Below are 20618 nucleotides of genomic sequence, written 5' to 3' on the forward strand. Positions count from 1 at the left end.
GACTGAGAGTTACATCATTACTTCCTTGGTCCTGAGGCCTTCAGGCTTGGATTGAGCCAGGAGCCTGGCATTCCTAGTTCTTAAGCTTGCAGATAAACCTACAGCCTATTGTTGGTCTCAGCCTTCATAATCAAGGGAGCCAATTCCCACAATAAACCTCTTCTCTCTGGAGAATTCTGACTAAAACCTTAAGATCTATAATACAACCACAGAAATAATAAAAATCAGTATAGTACCTCTAAACTATTAGAGAAAAAAGTAAATTTAAAAACATGAAACAGACAATAAAAGAGAAAAAAGATATGGGAAATGGGACAAATAAAAATATTAAATAATACAGAAATAACTCAAATATATCAATAATTACAATAAATGCAAATGCATTAAATTTTACATTTAAAAGACAAAGGTTTTGACACTGGATATTTTTAAAAATCCATATGAAATAATCTTAAAATACATGATGTTTTAGACAAATTTAACAGGAAATTGGCCTTCAGATAGAACTATATAAGAAGGAAGTTACTGGGCAGTGCTCTTATGAACAGCATCCGTAAGAGAATTAGGGAAGCAAGACTGGGCAAAGAAAGAAGTAAAAATGTGATGCAGTTGCAAGTGAGGCATCAGCTCGTCCCACTGGGTTTCTGGACCTGAGATGGATCCTCAGAATTGCCCTAACTTGAGAAAGGGGGCTGTGTCTTATACTCTTACATTACCCAGTTTCAAATAGGGACTGCTTCCTGGATAGGAGTGTGACTTTGGCAAGCCAATTCTCTTTGTTAGAGGAAAATTTCTTAGGAAAGACTTAGCATAAAGCTGTAATTTTTAAAAAAGAAGACAAAATCAAAGCAGTACCTAGGAATTAATATACAAAAAATGTGCAAAACTTTTATGCAGGAAATTATTACAGCAAAGTATTGGTATAGAACAAGTAAAATCAACTAATGCAAAACAAGAAAAACTTCAGAAACAGACTCAGGGCATTATGGAAGTATTATTTAAGACAGAATTAACTTTGCAGATCAGTGGGGGAAAGGATGGACTTCAACAAATAGCAGTGAGACACTTGGTTAGCCCTAGGAAAAATACAGTGAAATTCTATCCTTCCTTTGAACTATACACAATAATTAAGACAATCAAAGTGAAAGACAGAATACACTATTAGAACATAATTTGGAATTTATATTTATGGCCTCATAAAAGGGAATGGCTTATTAAACAGGAGATAAAGAAACAGAGAAAAGATTGATATATGCAACTACAATGAAATTCATAACTTCCATTCACTAAAAGACACCATAAAGACAGTGAAATAAACGAGGCACAAAAGGAGATAAAATATTTACCGCACATGTAACTGACATAGATTGGAATCATAATACCTAAATTAGTCCTACAAAAAGCCAAAGACAAGCTCATACAAAATGGGCATAAAATTTGAATATGAACTTAAAGGCAAAAATGGATAATCCAATAAACACATGAAAATGTTTGCCAATTGAAATCATAGAAATAAAAACAAAAACCACAGTGAGATACTACTTCACATCAATCAGACTGCCAGAACGTGCAACGTCTGACAATACTGGGAGTTATAAAGAAAACACTTGTGTGCTGTGGGCGGGAGAGGAAATCTGCACACTTGACTAGAGCACAGGGTGGCCACATCTCCTAACACTCGAGAGGACCTGGACTTTGACATAGCCATTGCACTCCAAGCTGTGGGACCTAGAGAAATTATTGCAGGCGAGCGTGAGGTGACAGGTACAATATCACAGAAACAGAGTTTGTAAAAATACATAAGTGGAAACAACCAAAATGTGCATGGAGTAGAATGGATGAATCAATTCCCATATATTAGCATAACAAAATACTATCATGCAGTAAAAATTAATGAATTACAGTGACCCAGAGCAACATGAATGAATCTGTGGGATATAATGTTTAGTCAAAAGCAAATTGCCAACAATTACACTATAATTATGCAGCATAACTCCATTCACATGCAATTTAAAAATATAAAACACCAAGTCATACATTACTAATAATAAGTGGTGCCAATCATAATCCCTAAAGACAAAATCCTGAATGCCATAATCCCAAATGTTGAAATCTTGAAAGATTAAAATTCCTAAAGTCTAAATTCTAAAAGTCTAAAATCCCTAACATCTAATTGAATCTCCAAATCATAATGACAGATTTGAAATTAGGTGTGATCGAAGCCTTTAAAAGTAAATTTTAAGGGGTGACCAATAAAGTTTGTTTTTTGCATTCAGTCCAGTGCATTGGGCTGGAAAGCCAGCTGAGTGGATTGGCCACGTGATATGGCAATGAGGAAACTTCACTTTAAAAATGCGTCATTTGCCTGCATTGGCGTTCCTTCCAGCCAGTCGTCATTTGCCTGCATTGGCGTTCCTTCCAGCCAGTCGTCATTTGCCTGCATTGGTGTTCTTTCCAGCCAATGACACTCCAGGAGCTCTTCATGAATTAAAGCCACATTTGCCTGCAGAAGCCAGTGAAGTTACCAACTGGCTCAAAAATAATCATATTCAGGGTAGGGTGAGAGGATGCTTACATAATGATGCCGCTGTTTGATCAATAGTATTGTTTCCACCAAATCTGCGGCCTGTAGATGAGTGCAGGCATCATGGATGTCCAGGTATCCAAAGCAATGTAAAAGCATGGGACAGAAGATGGGAAAATTTAATAGGGGATTTTCATGTCAGTGAACGTTGAATCATAGGATTTCAAAAAGAGCAGTGCCACATAGAAAATGAATGTGAACATATTCTCCAAGGAGAGACATGTCCTAAAAGCAAAAAGCAGCCACTCATTGAGATGCAAGATTTCAAAACACAGCTCATGGCCCTGAAAGTCAGCCAGATCTAATGGGTTGTCTCCATGCAATTGCCCATTGCCCATTCCTGTCATATGCTTTTTCATGTGTCAATTTATTTTTAGTTTTTCCGTTTTTGTTTCTATGTTTAGTTTTCTTTTCCCACTCTCTTTGGTTGTCTGCATTATTTATTAGAATTTACTATGTATTGAGGCTGGGCACGGTGGCTCACGCCTGTAATCCCAGCACTTTGGGAGGCCGAGGTGGGTGGATCACGAGGTCAAGAGATCGAGACCATCCTGGCCAACATGGTGAAACCCCGTCTCTACTAAAAATACAAAAAAATAGCTGGGCATGGTGGTGGACGCCTGTAGTCCCAGCTGCTTGGGAGGCTGAGGCAGGAGAATGGCATGAACCTGGGAGGCGGAGCTTGCAGTGAGCCGAGATGGCACCACTGCACTCCAGCCTGGGCAACAGAGCGAGACTCTGTCTCAAAAAAAAAGTTGGGCACAGTGGAATGGCACGCCAAGGTGTGGAGGCCGGAGGTCAGCATCCATCTGCACAGGTTTAGGGGAAAGTTGCCCAACACACCAAAGGCCACTGCACAAGACAACTGTCTCTTTATGGTCCCAGCAACTTTATGGCTCCAGCTGACCTGCACGGCCATGTGTCATGTTACACATTACGGCTGGCATGACCCCTCCGCAGCCATGTTTAGTCAGGACTAGAGAGCATGGATTCCCTCCAGCACCCAGTTGAGTCTTGTTTGTATCAACACAGATGTGCATGCTGGAGACAGCCCCTACTTTCTTAACAGTCCCAGCAGCTGGGCACAGATCCAGACATCAGCACTGCTGGGAACGGCAGGCCAAGCCGGGCACGCAGTAGGGCCTGTGCCTTGCTCTGGGTGTCCTGTCGTGCGGTGGAGGGTAGCCTCCAGGCAGATCGCCATCCTTGGCACGACCACAGCAGGTCATTTCACACTGGGGCCCCTGTGGTCTTGCATTTCCTCTCCCATCTTTGAGCACATTATAAAAAGTTCTTTGTTGGCCGGGCACAGTGGCTCACGCCTGTAATCCCAGAACTTTGGGAGGCCAAGGTGGGTGGATCATGAGGTCAAGCATTCAAAACCAGCCTGGCCAACATAGTGAAACCCCGTCTCTACTAAAAAAACATACAAAAAATTAGCTGGGCGTGGTGGTGGGTGCCTGTAATCCCAGCTACTTGAGAGGCTGAGGCAGGAGAATCACTTGAACCTGGGAGGTGGAGGTTGCAGCGAGCTGTGATTGTGCCACTGCACTCCAGCCCAGATGACAGTGCGAGACTCTGTCTCAAAAAAAAAAAAAAGAAAAAAAGTTGTCTCTCTTGTATTTTCCACTATTGAATAGAGTGTGCTTAGGATGAAAATGACAGATAATGTGATTTGTATTTCTTGATCCGTCAATATTTTACTATGTGTCTGGGATGAAGCACTAATTACCTTAAACCTGTAATTAACTTGTCAAATGTCTTTCCTCCAAGAATCCTGCAAAGGTCTTAAAGGTCTTAAAGGGTGAGTAAGTAATAGTCTGTGATATAATTTAAAAGGAAGGCCACAAACCACTTTTTCTGTTTTTCTTTGATTTCATGGAATAGTCTTCATTCTTTTCTCCTGTCCTCCTATTTGGATACATGTGGCTGCCGTGAGCCTCTAGACGCCCTCCCCCACTTCCAGCACTTGGCTGACGGATTTGCTGGTCTGTGACCCCTGCCAGAGGCCTGAAAATCTTTGCAGTTTATGCAAAGCCAAGAGAGGCTGTGTGCAAGGCAGCTGAGGGGGGCCCTCCAATACGCCAGCATAGGATTTGGAGCTTTGGAAGGTCAGTGGGGCTAAGTCCTTTTCAAGCAAGACAAAGCTGAGGAAACACAGGCTCAGGCCCAACGTCCACAAGTACACGTTGCTCCAGAGAGGAGCTGGAGTTCTGGGACCGGCATTTAGTGGAGGAGACCCCAGAGCCCACGAGGAGGGAGCTGGATGGAGAATTCAGCCAGTGCTAGCCACAGCATCACTCAGCCCACAGTGAGCCATGGCTGGGCCTGCCCCTGTGAGGCACAGACACCTTGCTTTTTTTTTCTTTTGCTTTGCTTTGTTTTCTGAGACGGAGTCTCTCTCTCTTGCCCAGGCTGGAGTGCAATGGTGCCATCTCAGCTCACTGCAGCCTCTGCTCCCCAGATTCAAGCGATTCTCCCACCTCAGCCTCTCAAGTAGCTGGGATTACAGGCACCTGCCACAATGCCTGGCTAATTTTTGTATTGTTAGTAGAGATGGGGTTTCACCATTTTGACCAGGCTGGTCTCGAACTCCTGACCTCAGGTGATCTGCCCACCTTGGCTTCCCAAAGTGCTGGGATTACAGGCATGAGCCACTGTGCCCTGCCCACCCTTGTTTTAAGGGTGGAATTAATACACAGATGAAAGAACAGTGGAAACCGGTGTAATAAAACTCTTTGGCCACACACTCATTTCATCCCCTCCGTCTTCCTACAACTGCCTTGATTTTGTTGATGTCGATCTCAGAGGAATCTGGCCCCACTGACTGTTTTAATAATGATTCCATTCCCCTTCCTGGTGACTGTCAGTGAGTGGGTGTTGGAAAGTGACTGTATTTGGACAGGGCCTTTGAAGAGGTGATGAAGTTAAAACGAGGCCACGAGGGTGCCTAATCCAGTCCAACGATGTCCTTCTACGAAGAGGAGATTTGGACACACAGAGATACTGGGGATTTGTGTGCCTAGAGGGACGACCGCGCGAGGACATAGCCAGCAGCCGCGTCTCAAGACAAAGAGGCGGCCCCTGAGAAACCACCCTGCCTGTACCTCGACCTTCGCCTTCCAACCCCGAGAAAGACAAGGACATAGATGTCTGTGGTTACTATCCGGGCTCTGGTGTTAGGGCAGCTGAGCCGGCTGAGACTGGGGGCCCTGGACCTGGGACCCTGTCCCCATCCTCCCTCCCTCGTGGTGACATCTTCTGCATATGCAAAGAGCAGGACCTGGAATGAAGCTGCCGTTTGGGCCACAGGAGATAAGGAATTTCCTTTTGATTTCAGCGTGTTTGGGCCAATTTCTTTCTCCCCCTGCCACCTGAAGCTGAAGCGTCCTGTTAGTATCATCACTAACTGGATATGCCTGTAATCTCAGCACTTTAGGAGGCCAAGGTGGGCAGATCACATGAGGTCAGGAGTTTGAGACCAGCCTGGTCAACATAGTGAAACCCCATCTCTACTAACGATATAAAAATTAGCCGGGCGTGGTGGCAGGTGCCTGTAATCCCAGCTACTCGAGAGGCTGAGGTGGGAGAATCGGTTGAACCTGGAGGCAGAGATTGTAGTGAGCCGAGATGGCACCATTGCACTCCAGCTTGGGCAACAGAGGGCGACTCTGCCTCAAAAAACAAAGCGAAACGAAAGAAACCGGACGTCCTGTTTCTGTGTTTAGTATCCGTGTTAGTATCCACTCTTGCTGTGCCCCCACTGGCCGGCCTGTCCTGGTCAAGCCCTGGCCCTGGGCCTGATGCTCCTCTAAGAATCGCCGCTCTCCCCAGTCAGAGTCCTCATGGCAGCCCCACGGTCAGCAGAGCCACGGGCCACCCTCACCCCGAGTCCCGCTGGAAGCCACTCGCCAAGCAGCCTCTCCGGTACCGCCCTCTGTGATAAACAGGGCACCATGTCCAGGCCAGGAGCCTCCACGAGAGAAAGGTCAGGGGGACGGAGCGTGGGGGGGCCGCGTGCACGAGGCAGGGGCGGATCTCGGGGGGCCGCGTGCACGAGGCGGGGACGCAGCGCGGGGGGACCGTGTGCAGGAGGCGGGGACTGAACGTGGGGGGACCGCGTGCACGAGGCAGGGGCGGAGAGCGGGGGGACCGCGTGCACGAGGCAGGGGCGGAGAGCGGGGGGACCGCGTGCACGAGGCAGGGGCGGAGAGCCGGGGGACCGCGCGCACGAGGCGGGGACAGAGGGTCGGGGGGACCGCGTGCATGAGGCGGGGATGGAGCCTGGGGCGGGGGGACGCGTGCATGAGGCGGGGATGGAGCCTGGGGCGGGGGGACGCGTGCACGAGGCGGGCACGGAGGGTCGGGGGGACCGCGTGCACGAGGCAGGGGCGGAGCGCGGGGGGACCGCGTGCACGAGGCAGGGGCGGATCTCGGGGGGCCGCGTGCACGAGGCGGGGACGGAGCGTGGGGGGACCGTGTGCAGGAGGCGGGGACTGAACGTGGGGGGACCGCGAGCACGAGGGCGTCGGCTGCTGGGATTTGAAGGAAGCTCTATAGAGCGAGGGAGCAGGGACCCCCGTTCCTGCCGGGGGTGCCGGGGTGGGGAAAGCACAGAATCTTCTTGAGGGCCTGGGCTGAGTGAGGGGCGCACAGGAGGCGGGAGCTGCAGGGGTGACCGTGGGGTGGCGGCCGTGGCCAGAGCGCAGGGAGGGAGACGGGAGGCCACCCGGCTGCCGGGTTTCCTCCTGGAGGCTCCGTGGCCATTTTCCTGAGCTAGAAAACCGGCCCACGCCATCAAGGTGGGGACAGGCCCGGGCTCCCTTCTTGTTTTGAATAAAGACCATGCTTTCCACGTGGCATAAGACATGGCGTGATGACACTTAACTTCGCACTACTAAAAATACCTTAAGAGATACTTATCTTGTTTAAATAACTTGGAATTATGGGTCCACATTAAAGAAAACAAACTCCAAGCAACAGCTTTTCTTTCTCCCCTACCCTTGTGAGGTCCGCCGGCAAACCACCAATGTTTCTGTATTCAAGGCCAAAATACCCTAGGGAGGGACCGGACTCCTTTTATTCTTTACATAGCATTGTCAGTGTTTGGGGACATTGGAAGGAAGCTAAGGAAGCTATAGTGACAAACTCCTGCCACTCTCGCATTCAGAGGTCTGCAGGACAGCAGGCTTGTGAGCCGGGGAGCGGGCTGCATCCCAAAGATGCCCAGGCTTCCAGGTGCCTGAAACCTGCAGGGATCAGTCTAATTGCCTTTCTCCACGATACCATTGCTCTTACGAAGTGTTTTGGCAATGACTTTTAACAATAGGACGATGGCTGAGTTCCCAGCTCTGCATTACGGAGGCATTTTAAAAGCCCACATCTTCCTCAGCTACACCGAGTCTCTTTCCTGATGTCAGTGCTGTGTGGCTGAAAATCAGCTTTTTTAGAAGGCCGTTTAATGTAGAGATTTATAGGGCCGCATGAACACTGCATTTAAGAGAATTTTTTTAAAACTATAAAGTATGACATATTTAATGGGGACGGGGCAATGTGATATGATGGCTAAGGCTTTGTAAAACTTTTAAATAAAATTAACACACATAACTTTTAATGCACCCATGTCAAAGCATCTTAAAATTATAAGAAGTAAACACATAAAATCCCATCCCCTTTCAAAGCCACACTCAAGTTTGGATTCTTAGCTCAGTTTATCAAACGCTTTTTATAAGCCTGGAATGATCACAGAGATGATACTTTTTAATGATGCTAACGTTCTGGTTTGATGTTTTTAATCCAAAGAGGTTAGGAGGTGAAATCTGTACTAACCCTATTACTTCTGATACGAGCTCAGCCGCTCTGGCTCGGTTATAAGCATTGTTTGCATGGTCTGTCTTTTCATCCTTTTACTCTCAACTTGTTTGTGTCTTTGATCCTAAAGACATCCTGCCTCCTCCCGTTCCATGCTCACATGTGACCAAATGAAGCAGACAAAACCCAAGGCTGCTTATGAGGCTGATTGCAAAGCCACAGTGCAGCCAGGCTCCCTGCCCCGAGCGTCTCTGTGCTGGGACAGGCTCCAGGCCCCTCGAGTCTGCTAAGCCCTTCCCCAAGCTTTAGCCCTGTTTCTTGTATCACTTTAATTCCATTTCTTATCTCGACATCTTCAGCAGGGAAGGCTGATTTACCAGAGAGAGAGAGGGAGAGAGACAAGACATGAGAACACTGTTGCCTGGGGTTGAAAAAATAGTTTTTTTTTCCTGTGTATTTGTACCCCATTTTTTTGTTTTGACAGATTTTGGGGAGTCTAATTTACATAACATAAAATTCACCTTTTTTAAGTGTGCAATTCAATGATTTTCTTGTAAATGTACCGCATTGTAACCACTACCACAGTACAATTTTGGAACATTTCTACCACCCGAGATGATCTCTCGCACGCAGTTGCAGGCAATCCTCATTTCCACCTAAGGCCTGGCTAACCTCTCCTCTAGGTTTTACCTCCACAAATGTCTTTTCTGGAGATTTCCTATCAACAGGATGCTGTAAATTGTCTTCTGTTTTTAGCTTCATTCACTCAGCACAGTGCTTTGAGGTTCAACCCCATTGTAGCACATAGTGCCTTCATCTTTGTTACTGAATGGCATTCCATCGCGTGGATATACCACAGTCATTTACGGAGTCACAGGGGATGAGCATTTGGGTTGCTTCCACTGCTTAGTTATGATGGCTAATGGCACTATGAACACTACTGTGCAAGTCTTTATGTGGACAGAAGGTTTTATTTATTTAATTTTATTTCATAGTGAACTACACTTGACATAATACACGTATACAATTATTATATATGTATATTTTATCAGTATTGATAAAATTAACACCCACGCAGCCCATGTCAGCATCTCAAGGTTGAGAAATGAATATTTTCAGTATACAAAACACCTCTGCATAAACCATCCATCATTCTATCCTCTTCATTCCCAAACAGAAGTAGCCATTATCCTGCTTCTGGGATCATAATTTCCTTGCTTTTCTTTATGGTTTATTGTACGTGCATCCACAGAAGAATATCTGGTAAGTTTTACTTGTTTTTGTAGTCTGTAAGTAAAATGATATTGTATACATCTTTAGTGGTGTCTTTCCCATCACTGTGCCATTGATCCAGATACATGCGTGTAGATAGGATTTGTTCACTTTTACTGTTGTATAGTTTTCAAGTATATAAATAAATCACAATTTTAGAACAAACCTGCCCTGTTGTTGATGGACTTAGGGTGGATTTCAGTTTCTGGCTGTGCTGCTGTGGACTTTCTTGTATTTATCTTCTGCATGTCATGTATTTATCATGTGCCTGTCAAAAGCTTCCTGGAGTGTATTCCTAGGAGAATTGCTAGTTCTTAGGATATTTTCATTTTCTACTTTGTAAGTAATGGCAAACATTCCCAAAGTGAAAATAATGATTCATACCCCCACCAACAATGTAAGCATTCCTGTGGTTTCATCTTAACTCTGTATTGGTTGATTTTTTTACTTTTTTCTATTTGGCCGGAAGGTAAAGAGATCTAATTTTGGTTTTATTTACATTTCTTTGATTTCTAATAAGATTGAGCAATTTTTTGTTGTTGTTTTTGGACATTTTGTTTTGCTGTTTAGCAAAATGTCCAGTCAGGACTTCTGCCCATTTTTCTTTTGGAATTTCTCATTTTGCAGAATTGTTCAAGATTTTGTTATGCTCAGGAAGCCACGTTGTATGGATGAGAGTCAATACTAAGATTTGAGTTGGCTCCAAAGATGGGATTTCCTTTCAGCTTGGCGCAGGGGTTTTACTAACACATAATAGATGGACATATTTGGGGGGTACATGTGACAACCTAATGCGTTCGTATAATTTGTAAAGATCAAATCAGTGTACTTGGGATTTCTATCACCTTAAATATTTGTCTTTTTTATGATTTTTAAAAATCAATTTTATTGAGGTATACTCACACAAAGAGTACATAATGTATGATTCTGGTTTTTTGAAATGCTAGGAAAGGCAAAACCCTAAGTGACCGAAAGCCCAGCAGTGTTTGCCCACTTGTAGGGATTGGAAGCATTGGCTGCCGAGGGGCATGAAGGAACTTTCCAGGATCATAAAATATCCTGTGTTGTGGACGTGGTTGTGGTTGCATATTTTTATTTCTTTTGGGTAGATAGCTTGGGATAAAATTACTGGGTCTACTGGGTAACTTCATAAACTTTTTAAGAAACTCAACTATTTTCCAAAATGGCTAGGCCATTGCACACTCCAGTCAACACTGTGTGAGGGTTCCCACTTTCACCAACATTTGCCATCATCTGCCTTAGTGTTACAGCCAGTTTCATGAGTGGGAAGTGGCATGCAGTGTTGTTTTAATTAACATTTACTTAATCATAAATGATATCGAACATCTTTCCATGTATATATTCTTCTCTGACTTCCCTTGATAAAATGTCTATCATATCTTTGTACATTTTTAAAAAAGATTGTCTATCATAATTGGTTTGTAAGAGCTCTTTGTATATTATGAATACAATTCTTTGTAAGAAATAAGATTTGCAAGTATTTTTTGTAAATTTATGGCTTGACATTTTATTCTTTTTATGGTGTCTTTTGAAGCACAAAAATTTTAGATTTTGATAAAGTTCAATTTTTTTTTATTTTATGGATTTTGCATTTGGTGTTATATCTAAGAATATTTGCATAGCCATTTCAAAATTTTCTTCTGTTTTTTAAAATAGCTTTTTATAGCTTTAGCTCTTAAATTTAGACCAATGATCCATCCTGAGATACTTTTTATGTGTAATGTAAGACATGGTCTGAATTCAATTTGTTTGAACATTAATAAATAGAAATTATTTAAAAAGAACCAAATAGAAATTCTGGAGTGAGTTGAGAAGTGCGATAGGTGAAATAAAGCATCTCTAGAGGATCTTAACAATAGATTTGAGTCAGTAGAAGAAAAAACTGGAGAACTTGCAGGTAAGTCAACACATAGTATCTCATTTTAGGAGCAGAAAGAAAAAAAGAATGGAGAAAAATTAATAGAAAGTCAACTTGTTTGCCTACAGATATCCAATTGTTCTATACCATTTATTACAAAGTATAGCACTTCATAATTGAATTTTCCTGGCATCTTTGTGGAAAAACAATCAACTGTAAGCCTTAGTGTTTATCTGTGGGATTTTCAGTTATACTCCATTGATCTATATGTATACATTTATCTCAATATCACAATCTTTTGATTTAGTGGAGCTAACGAATAAGTTTTAAAAATGGGAAGTGAAATTCCTCCATTTGTTTTTCAGATGTTTTGACTATGTTGGGTCTACGCATTTTCATGTAAATTTTAGGAACAGTTTGTCAATTGCCACAAAAAGCTTGCTGGAATTTTTACAGGTGTTGAATTGAATATATGTATCAATTTCACATGAATTTTCATCTTTAAAATATTGACTTTTCCAACTCATACACATGGATTGTTTCTCTATTTAATATGATCATCATTCATTGCTTTCAGCATATTCTACAGCAAGCTTGTCCAACCCACGGCCTGAAAGTCACATGCGGCCCAGGACAGCTTTGAATGCAGCCCAATGCAAATTTGCAAACTGTCTTAAAACATAGGAGATTTTTTTTTTCCGATTTTTTTTTTAAGCTCATCAGCTATTGTTAGTGTTAGTGTATTTTATGTGTAGCCCAAGACAATTCTTTTTCCAGTGTGGCACAGGGAAGTCAAAATATTAGACACCCTTGTTCTATAGGTTTCAATGTAAACATCTTACCTTCTTTCGAAAGTTTATTTCTAAGTATTTTATCCTTTTTAATGTGAATGGAATCGTTTTCTGAATTTCATTTTTGGATCATTCATTGATAGTATGTAGAAGTGAAATTGTCATTGTTATCACCATCTTCTTCTTCTTTTTTTTATTATTTTTTTACTATTTTGAGATGGACTTTCTCTCTTGTCACACAGGCTGGAGTGCAATGGCTCCATCTTTGGTCACCACACCCCTGCCTGCCTGGTTCAAGTGATTCTCCAGCCTCAGCCTCCTAAGTAGTTGGGATTACAGGTGCCCACCATCACGCCCAGCTAATTTTTGTATTTTTAGTAGAGACGGGGTTTCAGTATGTTGGCCAGACTGGTCTGAAACTCCAGACCTCAAGTGATCCGCCCACCATGGCCTCGCAAATTGCTGGGATTACAGGCACGAGCCACCGCGCCCACCACCAACTTCTTCTTGATTGGCCTTGTATGTAAATGAAAGCCTGGGTATCCTCCTGCTCCTGATTTTAGGGGGAACATTCTGCTTTTCTCCATTAAGCATGCTGTTAACCATGGGTTTTTCACAGATACGTTTTATCATATTGGGGAAGTTGTCTCCTATTACTAGTTTGTTGAGAATTTATTCCGTGAGTGGATGTTGAATTTTGTCAAATGCTTTTTTTTTGTCATTCATTGAGATAATCATGTGTTTTTGTCCTTTATTAAAATGCTGTATTACATTACTTGATATTTGGATGTTGCACCAACCTTGCAGTCCTGATTTAAATCCTACTAAGTTATGATATACCATATTTTTATATGTTGCCAAGTTCAGTTTTCTAGTATTTTGTTGAGAATTTTTTGCATCTGGGTTCACAGGAAACATTGGTCTATGGTTTTCATTTTTCATGATATTTTTCTCTGGTTTTGATATCAGAATAATACTGGCTTTATAGAATAAGTTGGGAAGTATTCTTTTCTCTTCTACATTCTAAAATAATTTTGTGAAGAATTAGTATTACTTCTTTAAGTCTTTGGTAGAATTTGTCCTGAAGCCATCTGTGCCTCAGATTTCCTTTGTGGGTTGGAAGATTTTTCATTATTAATTCTTTTTATTTCTCATAGAAATATTCTGAGTTTTTTTGTTTTGAGTCATTTTCGGTAATTTGCGTGGCCAGAAATTTGTTCATTTTTATCTAAATATCTACTTGTTGGCCTAAATGTGTTCTGTTTTTCCTCATTATTCTTTTGGCTTCTATAAGGTGGGTAGTCATGTTTACTTTTTTATTCCTGATTTTGGTAATTTTTTTCTTTTCTTTTTTTTCTTGATAGTCTAGCTAAAGCTTACCCAATTTTTTTGATCTCTTTACAGAACCAACTTTTGGTTTCATTTATTTCTGTATTGATTTTATTTTCTATTTCATTGATTTATTATCTAATCTTTGTTATTTCCTTCATTTTGCTTCCCTTGGGTTTACTTGATACGTCTTTTCTAGCTTCTGAAGGTGAAAACTCAGGTGATTTTATTGAGATCTTTCTTTTTTCCAATAGAGCCATTTCAAGCTATACTTTTCCAACAGCCACTACTTTTCCTGCATCTTATAAAAGCTATAATGTTGTCTTTTTATTTTCATTGAATTCAAAATTCTACCTTTCATTGAGATTTCTTCCTTGAAATAATATTAGAGTATATTGTTTGTATTTGCGTATTTTCTGAATTTCTTCCTGCTATTGATTTTTAATTTAATTTCTCTGGGGTTGAAGAACATTTTTTACATGACAATTAATTTTATGTTGATTGAGGCTTGTTTTAGAACTTAATATATGGTCTATTCTGGACCTAAAGATAGATAGTGTTTGAACAAAGGTCAGTTCACCAGGAATTTGTCATAATCCAAGTACGTTATATCCTGTGATCTGTTAGGCTCAGAACTGTTTCTCAACAAATGCACTGCGTCCCTGCCCTCGGGTCCTGTCTGTGCACAGTGCGCCCAGAGTTCCTTCTCTTTTTATCCGCCCATTACCTTCCCATTCGGTTGTTGTTATTCTTTACCATTTAGACGGCATGTGTGCATGTGTGTGTATCTTTTCTCCAAAGGTGAGATAGTTCACTGTTAATAGTTCATTTGGATAGTTACCTTAAGAATTTGGGACTCAAAGTTAATACTTTGATTTACAGGTCTGTGTATTTCAATAACTGTAAGACAGTGTATAAATAAACACAAAGACACACATACACACTAAGGGAAAGTACACTGGGACATTTATTTCAGGAAGACAACCTCACCAGAGTTCAGTCCACTGACATCTGGCAGCTCCTCTTTGGGGGTTCTGTTAGTGAAAGAGGAAGGGGTTAGTTCTCAAGTACACTCACCCCTAACCTGACTCAAAATCAGTACTCTGGAGGCTAGAAGTATAGCAAGGGGCCAGCCTAACAGGTCAGCAATTTCTACAGCAAGAAAGAGTAAAACATTGGCCACATTACGTAGTGATGTTAAAGCCAACGATATGAAATATATTATAGGAAAAGCAATATGTTATAATTTCTGAACCGAGGATGAAAATATTTCCTTGCATTTAAGCATATTCCCAGCATCCCTGGAGATATAAAAAGCACGATTTGCACAAAATGTGGTATGTGAAATATTTTAACAATTGTAAGTCCATAAACAGAAATAATTGTTCGCATTTTGAATAATAAAGTAACGAACGGCTTCCAGTTGAAGGGCTGTGGCCGTCCGTGACATTCTGTTCCCTCCTGCCTCAAGGCCCCTGGCACTCACACTTGGTAACATCCTCCCTTTGAGTTGGGACAAAGTCCCCGCGGCTCACAGCCTTGGCCTCAGAGCCTGCACCTCCTGAGGCCCAAGCTGACAGGTAGTGGTTCAGGTGCCCTGCACATTCAGAGGCCAGTTGGAGAGGAAGAGAGCAGGAAAACCAGATGTAGGAACTGCATGGAGCGGCTCCTCTCCTCCTTCCCCTCCTCTCCCCCATCTTAGGGAAAGTGCTAACCGTGTCTGCTTCACCCTGCCCAGCTGTAGGAGTCGTGATGAGTGGGGCCCATGCCTACCCTCAGCTCTTGGCCCTGGTGCTGACGGTGGTGGAGTTTTAAACAAGCATTTTGGAATAGTTTGTTGTGCACAAATACATTTTTTTTAAAAAACTGCCTTACACCTGCCTGTCCCAGGAATTCTGAGGACATCTGTATTTTTTTGTTTGTTTGTTTTATGATCCTTAAGAATTAGGAAATTTGTCCTACCCTCAGAAAGTTTTTTTTTCTTTTTCTTTTTCTCTTTTTTTTTTGAAAGTTAATGATTACCTATACAACCACAAAGGATAAAACATGTTTTGAAATTGTTAAGTATAATTGGAAAACATTTGGTCTCTATTTTAGATTATTTTGAGTTTAAATATAGTGATAGTTGTGTGGGGTTTTTTTCAGTGTATGTGAAACATGTTTGTATCTGCAGGTTAGCACTTTGGTCTTTCTGGTGTTCCTGGCTTTCAGGTAGCTACAGAAGCATGTGGTGTGTCTCTCAGTGGGTTTGTATCTGGGAGAAGCGAAGGAATGTAAGTATCAGTGATGTTACCACCAATAAAACTCTATGCCATAAAATACCTCCCTTGTTTTTCAGAGGAAATGCACAGACTGCAGCCTTGGGTAAACAACAGAGCACAAGCGTGGTGCCCGTTAGTCAGGTGGGCCAGAGAGTTCAAAGCCAACCCACATACACTAGCAAAGATAGTCCAGGGTGAAACTGGGGATAGAGAGGCTCAGAGAGTCCCAGGAGGGAGGTTGTATGTCTCGTTGTGTAGGAGTCCTCTTTGCAGAGGAGAAAACCTGCTCCTGTTAACCATTCCTTTTCCGCTCCTTTTATGAAAGCCATTGTGTTTATTTAGTTCAGCAATGCTTCACTTCACTGGGTTCTTCCAAGTTTTGCTGACCTGCCCACGCCACCTTCCTGGCACCTGAAAGCACAGTGTTTTATTCCCTTTGGTCAAGTTTTACAATTAAAATTATGAATTAGGAGACGAAATCCTAAGTTCACACCAACTAGTTTGGGATTGAAACCGAATTCAAAGATTGACCAGGTTTAAGAAGCTCCAACCCCTCTCTGAATTCTTTTTTGATGCATTTTTAATTGATCCATAATAATTGTGCATCTTTATGGGGTACAGGGTGACTTTCTCATATGTGCGTACAGTGTGTAATGATCGGGTCAGGGCCATCTCAAACACCTCAAACACTTGTCATTTCCTGGTGTTGGTGACATTTCAGAGCTTATCTTCTACCTGTTTTGAAATATAAATTATTGTTAGCTATAGTCACCCTACTCTGCTGTCAAATATTAGAACTTATTCCTTCTATCTAATGGTCTGTCTGTGCCCATTAAGCAGCCTCTCTTCATCTCCCTCCCTGACATCCTTCTCAGCCACTGGTAACCAGCATTTGATGCACCACCTCTGTGAGATCCACTTTTTAAACTCCCACGTACGAGTGAGAACACGCGCTGTTTGTCTTTCTCCACCTGGTTTATTTCACTTCACATCATGACCTCTAGTTCCACTCATGTTGCTGCAAGTGACAGGATTTCATTCTTTTTAGGGCTGAGTAGTATTCCATTGTGTCTACATATACGGCACATTTTCTTTATCCGTCCAGCCTTTGATGGACACTAGCGTGATTCAGTATCTTGGCTACTGTGAGTTGTGCAGCAGTGACCATGGGGGTGCACATACCTCTTCCATGTAACCATTTCCTTTCCTTTGGGTATATGCCTAGCAGCGGGATTGCTGGATCATAGGGGAGTTCTATTTTTAGCTTTTCGAGAAGCCGTCATACTGTTCTCATTAGTGGCTGTGCTAACTTACGTTCCCAGCAACAGTATATGAGAGTTCCCTGTTCTCCGCATCTTTGCCAGAATTTGTTATTTTTTTGTCTTTTGGATAACAGGCATTCGAACTGGGGTGAGACGATGTCGCACTGTGGTTTTGATGACATCGAGTGTTTCTTCATAGACTTTTTTGGCCATTTGTATGTCTTCTCTTGAGAAATGTTTGTTCAGATACTTCGGTCATTTTTAAATCAATTTTGTGTTTTGTCGTTGTCGTTGTTGCTGCTGTTCAGTGGTTTGAGTTCCTTGTATATTCTGGATATTAGTCCCTTGTCAGAAGAATATTTTCCCTTATTCTAGAAGTTGTCTTTTCACTCTGTTGATAGTTTCCTTTGCTGTGCATATGATTTTAGTTCAATATAACTCCCATTTGTCTATTTTTGGTTTTGTTGCCTGTGCTTTTGAAGTTTTGGCAAATAAATGTTTGCCTCGACAGATGTCCTGAGGAATTTCTCCTATGTTTTCTTCTATCAGTTTCTCGTTTTAGGTCTTACATTGAAGTATTTAATCTGCTTTGGGTGTATTTTTGTGGATGGTGAGAGACGGGGTCTAGTTTTGTTCTCTTGCACATGAATATCCAGTTTTCCCAGCACCATTTATTGGAGAGACTGCCCTTTCCCATTGTTTGTTCTTGGTGCCTCTGTTGAAGAAGAGTTGCTATAAACACAGAGATTTACTTTTGGGTTCTCTATTCTATTGGTCTATGTGTCTGTTTTTATATTGATACTATTTGCTGGTAGAATGCATTTTTTTTCCTATTTAACTTCATTATAATGCTATAAAGTAGATGCTGTTATCTCTGTATTAAAGATAAGAAATATGAGTCCTGAGAGGTTGTGCCTCAGTCAGTCATGTGGGTTAGGGCCAGACTCTGGCTGGGGCTGTTTCACCCTAAAGCCATGCTTGTCCTTCCCACAATGTGAAGACTGAAGGTTCTGTTGAGAAAATATTGTGAGAATTTTAAACATGTGGAGACACTGATCTAAAAACAATAGGACCAGTAGGAACACTTTCCTCTAGTGGAAGAAGATAAACAACAAATTCAGAAACTCAAGGGTACCATGAAGAAAATACGTAAGAGTGACATGAGAGTAACTCAGAGTGCAGTGTGGGGTGAGGGCAGGACCGAGTCATCAAGACTCTTAGACAAGAGCTCTCTGAGAGGGTGCCTTTGGAATGAAAATCTGATTAATAGAGAAGCGGCTGTGAGAAGGCCTGAAGGCGGATCTTCCCAAGGGGGAGGAATAATTTATGCAACTGCTCTGAGGCAAGCTTGTGTACTGAAAGCCTTCATCAGCTTTCTCCAGTTATGCTCTTTGCAGCTGAAATAATCTGAAAGTATCCCCTGTCCAGAACACAGCCCTGTCTAGAGTCACTCAAGAAAGGGGCCTCAGAACCATTGTGGCGCTTTAGTCTCCAGTCTCATGGATGCAGTTGATCACCACCATCACCACCAGCCCAGCGGAGGTCAGTCCTTCCCCAGGGCTTTTCAGGTGTTTTTGGCAGCACCTGTCATGTGCTCTGCACACCCTGATGCTGTATGTTTGTGTGTGCCTATCCACACCATGCAATCACGCACTGAACAGGAACACAGTTTACATTAAGATTTCCCTGGAGCTCAGCACTGTGAGGGTTGGGAGCGAGCACCGTGGCTCGATGCCTTATCAGGGTGGTTGCACATCTGCGCTAGAACAGAATTCTGCAGGCCTCAAAGTCTATAAAAAAAATCAAAGGAATGGAAACTGTTTACCCAAACATGAAAGGGAGGCTTTTATTCACGTGCACAGGCGGAAGCGGCCGGTTTGTTAAACACCTGCCCCTCAGCTGTGGCTGGCCCTTCAGGCAAAGCTCTGCCACTCAAGGTGTTTGGAAAACACTGTCCAGACGAGGCCGTCATGAAACGGCTGTGCAGATGTTCAGCTGCCTTTTAGCAGAACAGATGGATTTTATGATTTACAAAAGTGAAACCTTTCGCTCTCTTGGTGTTTTTTTGTGTGTCCTCTCTTCATCTGGGTGCACACAGGCCCCGGTGACACAGGCAATCCCAGAGCCCACCCACGGCACCCAGACCGAACACAGCCAGCGATGCCTCCACACAGCCCAGATTAGAATTCTGGTTTCCTGGAATAAAAATCACACATTTCCCCAGGAGCTTCACTCTTATCTCTTCTTTTTCTCCCAGCATCTTTCCAATTTACTCTAATATGGTTACAGAAATGTGTCCAGTTCAAAAATATTTTTAAAAACCAATCATGAACTCTCTTTAGGGTAAAGTGAAATAAAATTCTGGGTATTAGCTAAACCTTTATTTGACATCTCAAGACATATTAAAGTGAATTCTTTTTCACTGCTCTAAAATATTGTTTCAATGCAAGCAATAGGGCCCCTACTGTCCTGTTTTAATAAAGTGATTATTCGAAAGGAATGATCCGCTCTTGGATGAGAACGTTTACATACGGCACTCTTTCTTCCAGGCAGGTATGTCCAACTCTGCTGTTTCTAAAAGGTCTGGAGAACTAGAGTGTTGGACGTGACTGAGATGGACTGAGAACACATTCTTCCCCTTTAAGTTATTAGATTCTCGGTGGTCCCGGGCGAGGATTGGGAAACATTTCATTCAACAGGGATCGAGCCTGTCGTGCTGTTGAGAGAAACATCAGGTGCATTTCAACATCTTCTCATGGAATTTCTGGCCATCAATCACTGCAGGACTGTAGGAGGGACCCTGGGGCCCGGGCAGTTCATGACATGGCCTGGAGGGAAGCATACCGGCCATGGCTTGGGTCCCAGAGCTGGACGGAGGCTGGGCCTGTCAGGGGGGCTTGGGCAGCTTGCAGAGTGTAGACATCGTGTAAATGTCAAGGAGTGTCACAGGACAAGCGTGTTGCTGAGAGAAGGTGTCCTGTGCGAGGTGTGCAGCGGTGATAGGTGTTGAGGATGCTGAGTCCAGAGGGCAGAGGCCTGGGGCGGTGGGCACGTCACCAGCAGAGAGGCCGCTGGAGACCACAGAGGAAGTCGAACCCAGGGGACAGAGCTGTGTCCAAGAATGCGCTGACGGTCTCCATGGCTGCTTAGGTAGAGATGACAAGGGGGAAAGAGAAAGAGGCTTGGCAGTTTCTGTCCCAGGAAGAGGATGGTTCCACTAAAAGTACAAGGCCCTGGCCCGCTGGGGCTTTCTCAGGGGCTGGAGGGGAATGCGAGGAGCTTGATGTTAGACACGGCGGCAAAGCTAATGTAGGTGGAGATGCACCTCTCTAGATGGACAGCTGGCAATTTGCTGGGGCGTGGACGTTATGTTGAGTCCATTGAGACGCAGCCCTGCAGGGAAGAGAAGTCGGGTCAGGGCGTTCTGCT

General features: G+C 43.0%; 1 protein-coding gene across 2 annotated transcripts in view; it reads left to right on the forward strand.

The window, feature by feature from the left end:
• Positions 1-6331: 6331 nt before the first annotated feature.
• LOC134730639 (uncharacterized) overlaps positions 6332-20618 on the forward strand; it is a 96903-nt gene continuing 82616 nt past the window's right edge. For both annotated transcript variants that reach the window (XM_063605544.1, XM_063605543.1), the window contains exon 1: positions 6332-6572. In XM_063605544.1, the coding sequence (XP_063461614.1) occupies positions 6430-6572 (143 nt within the window). In that variant the 5' untranslated portion in view covers positions 6332-6429. The remainder of the gene's footprint in view (positions 6573-20618) is intronic.

The sequence above is a fragment of the Pan paniscus genome, chromosome 5 (genome assembly GCF_029289425.2).
Source record: "Pan paniscus chromosome 5, NHGRI_mPanPan1-v2.0_pri, whole genome shotgun sequence".
In the NCBI taxonomy this organism is placed as follows: domain Eukaryota; kingdom Metazoa; phylum Chordata; class Mammalia; order Primates; family Hominidae; genus Pan; species Pan paniscus.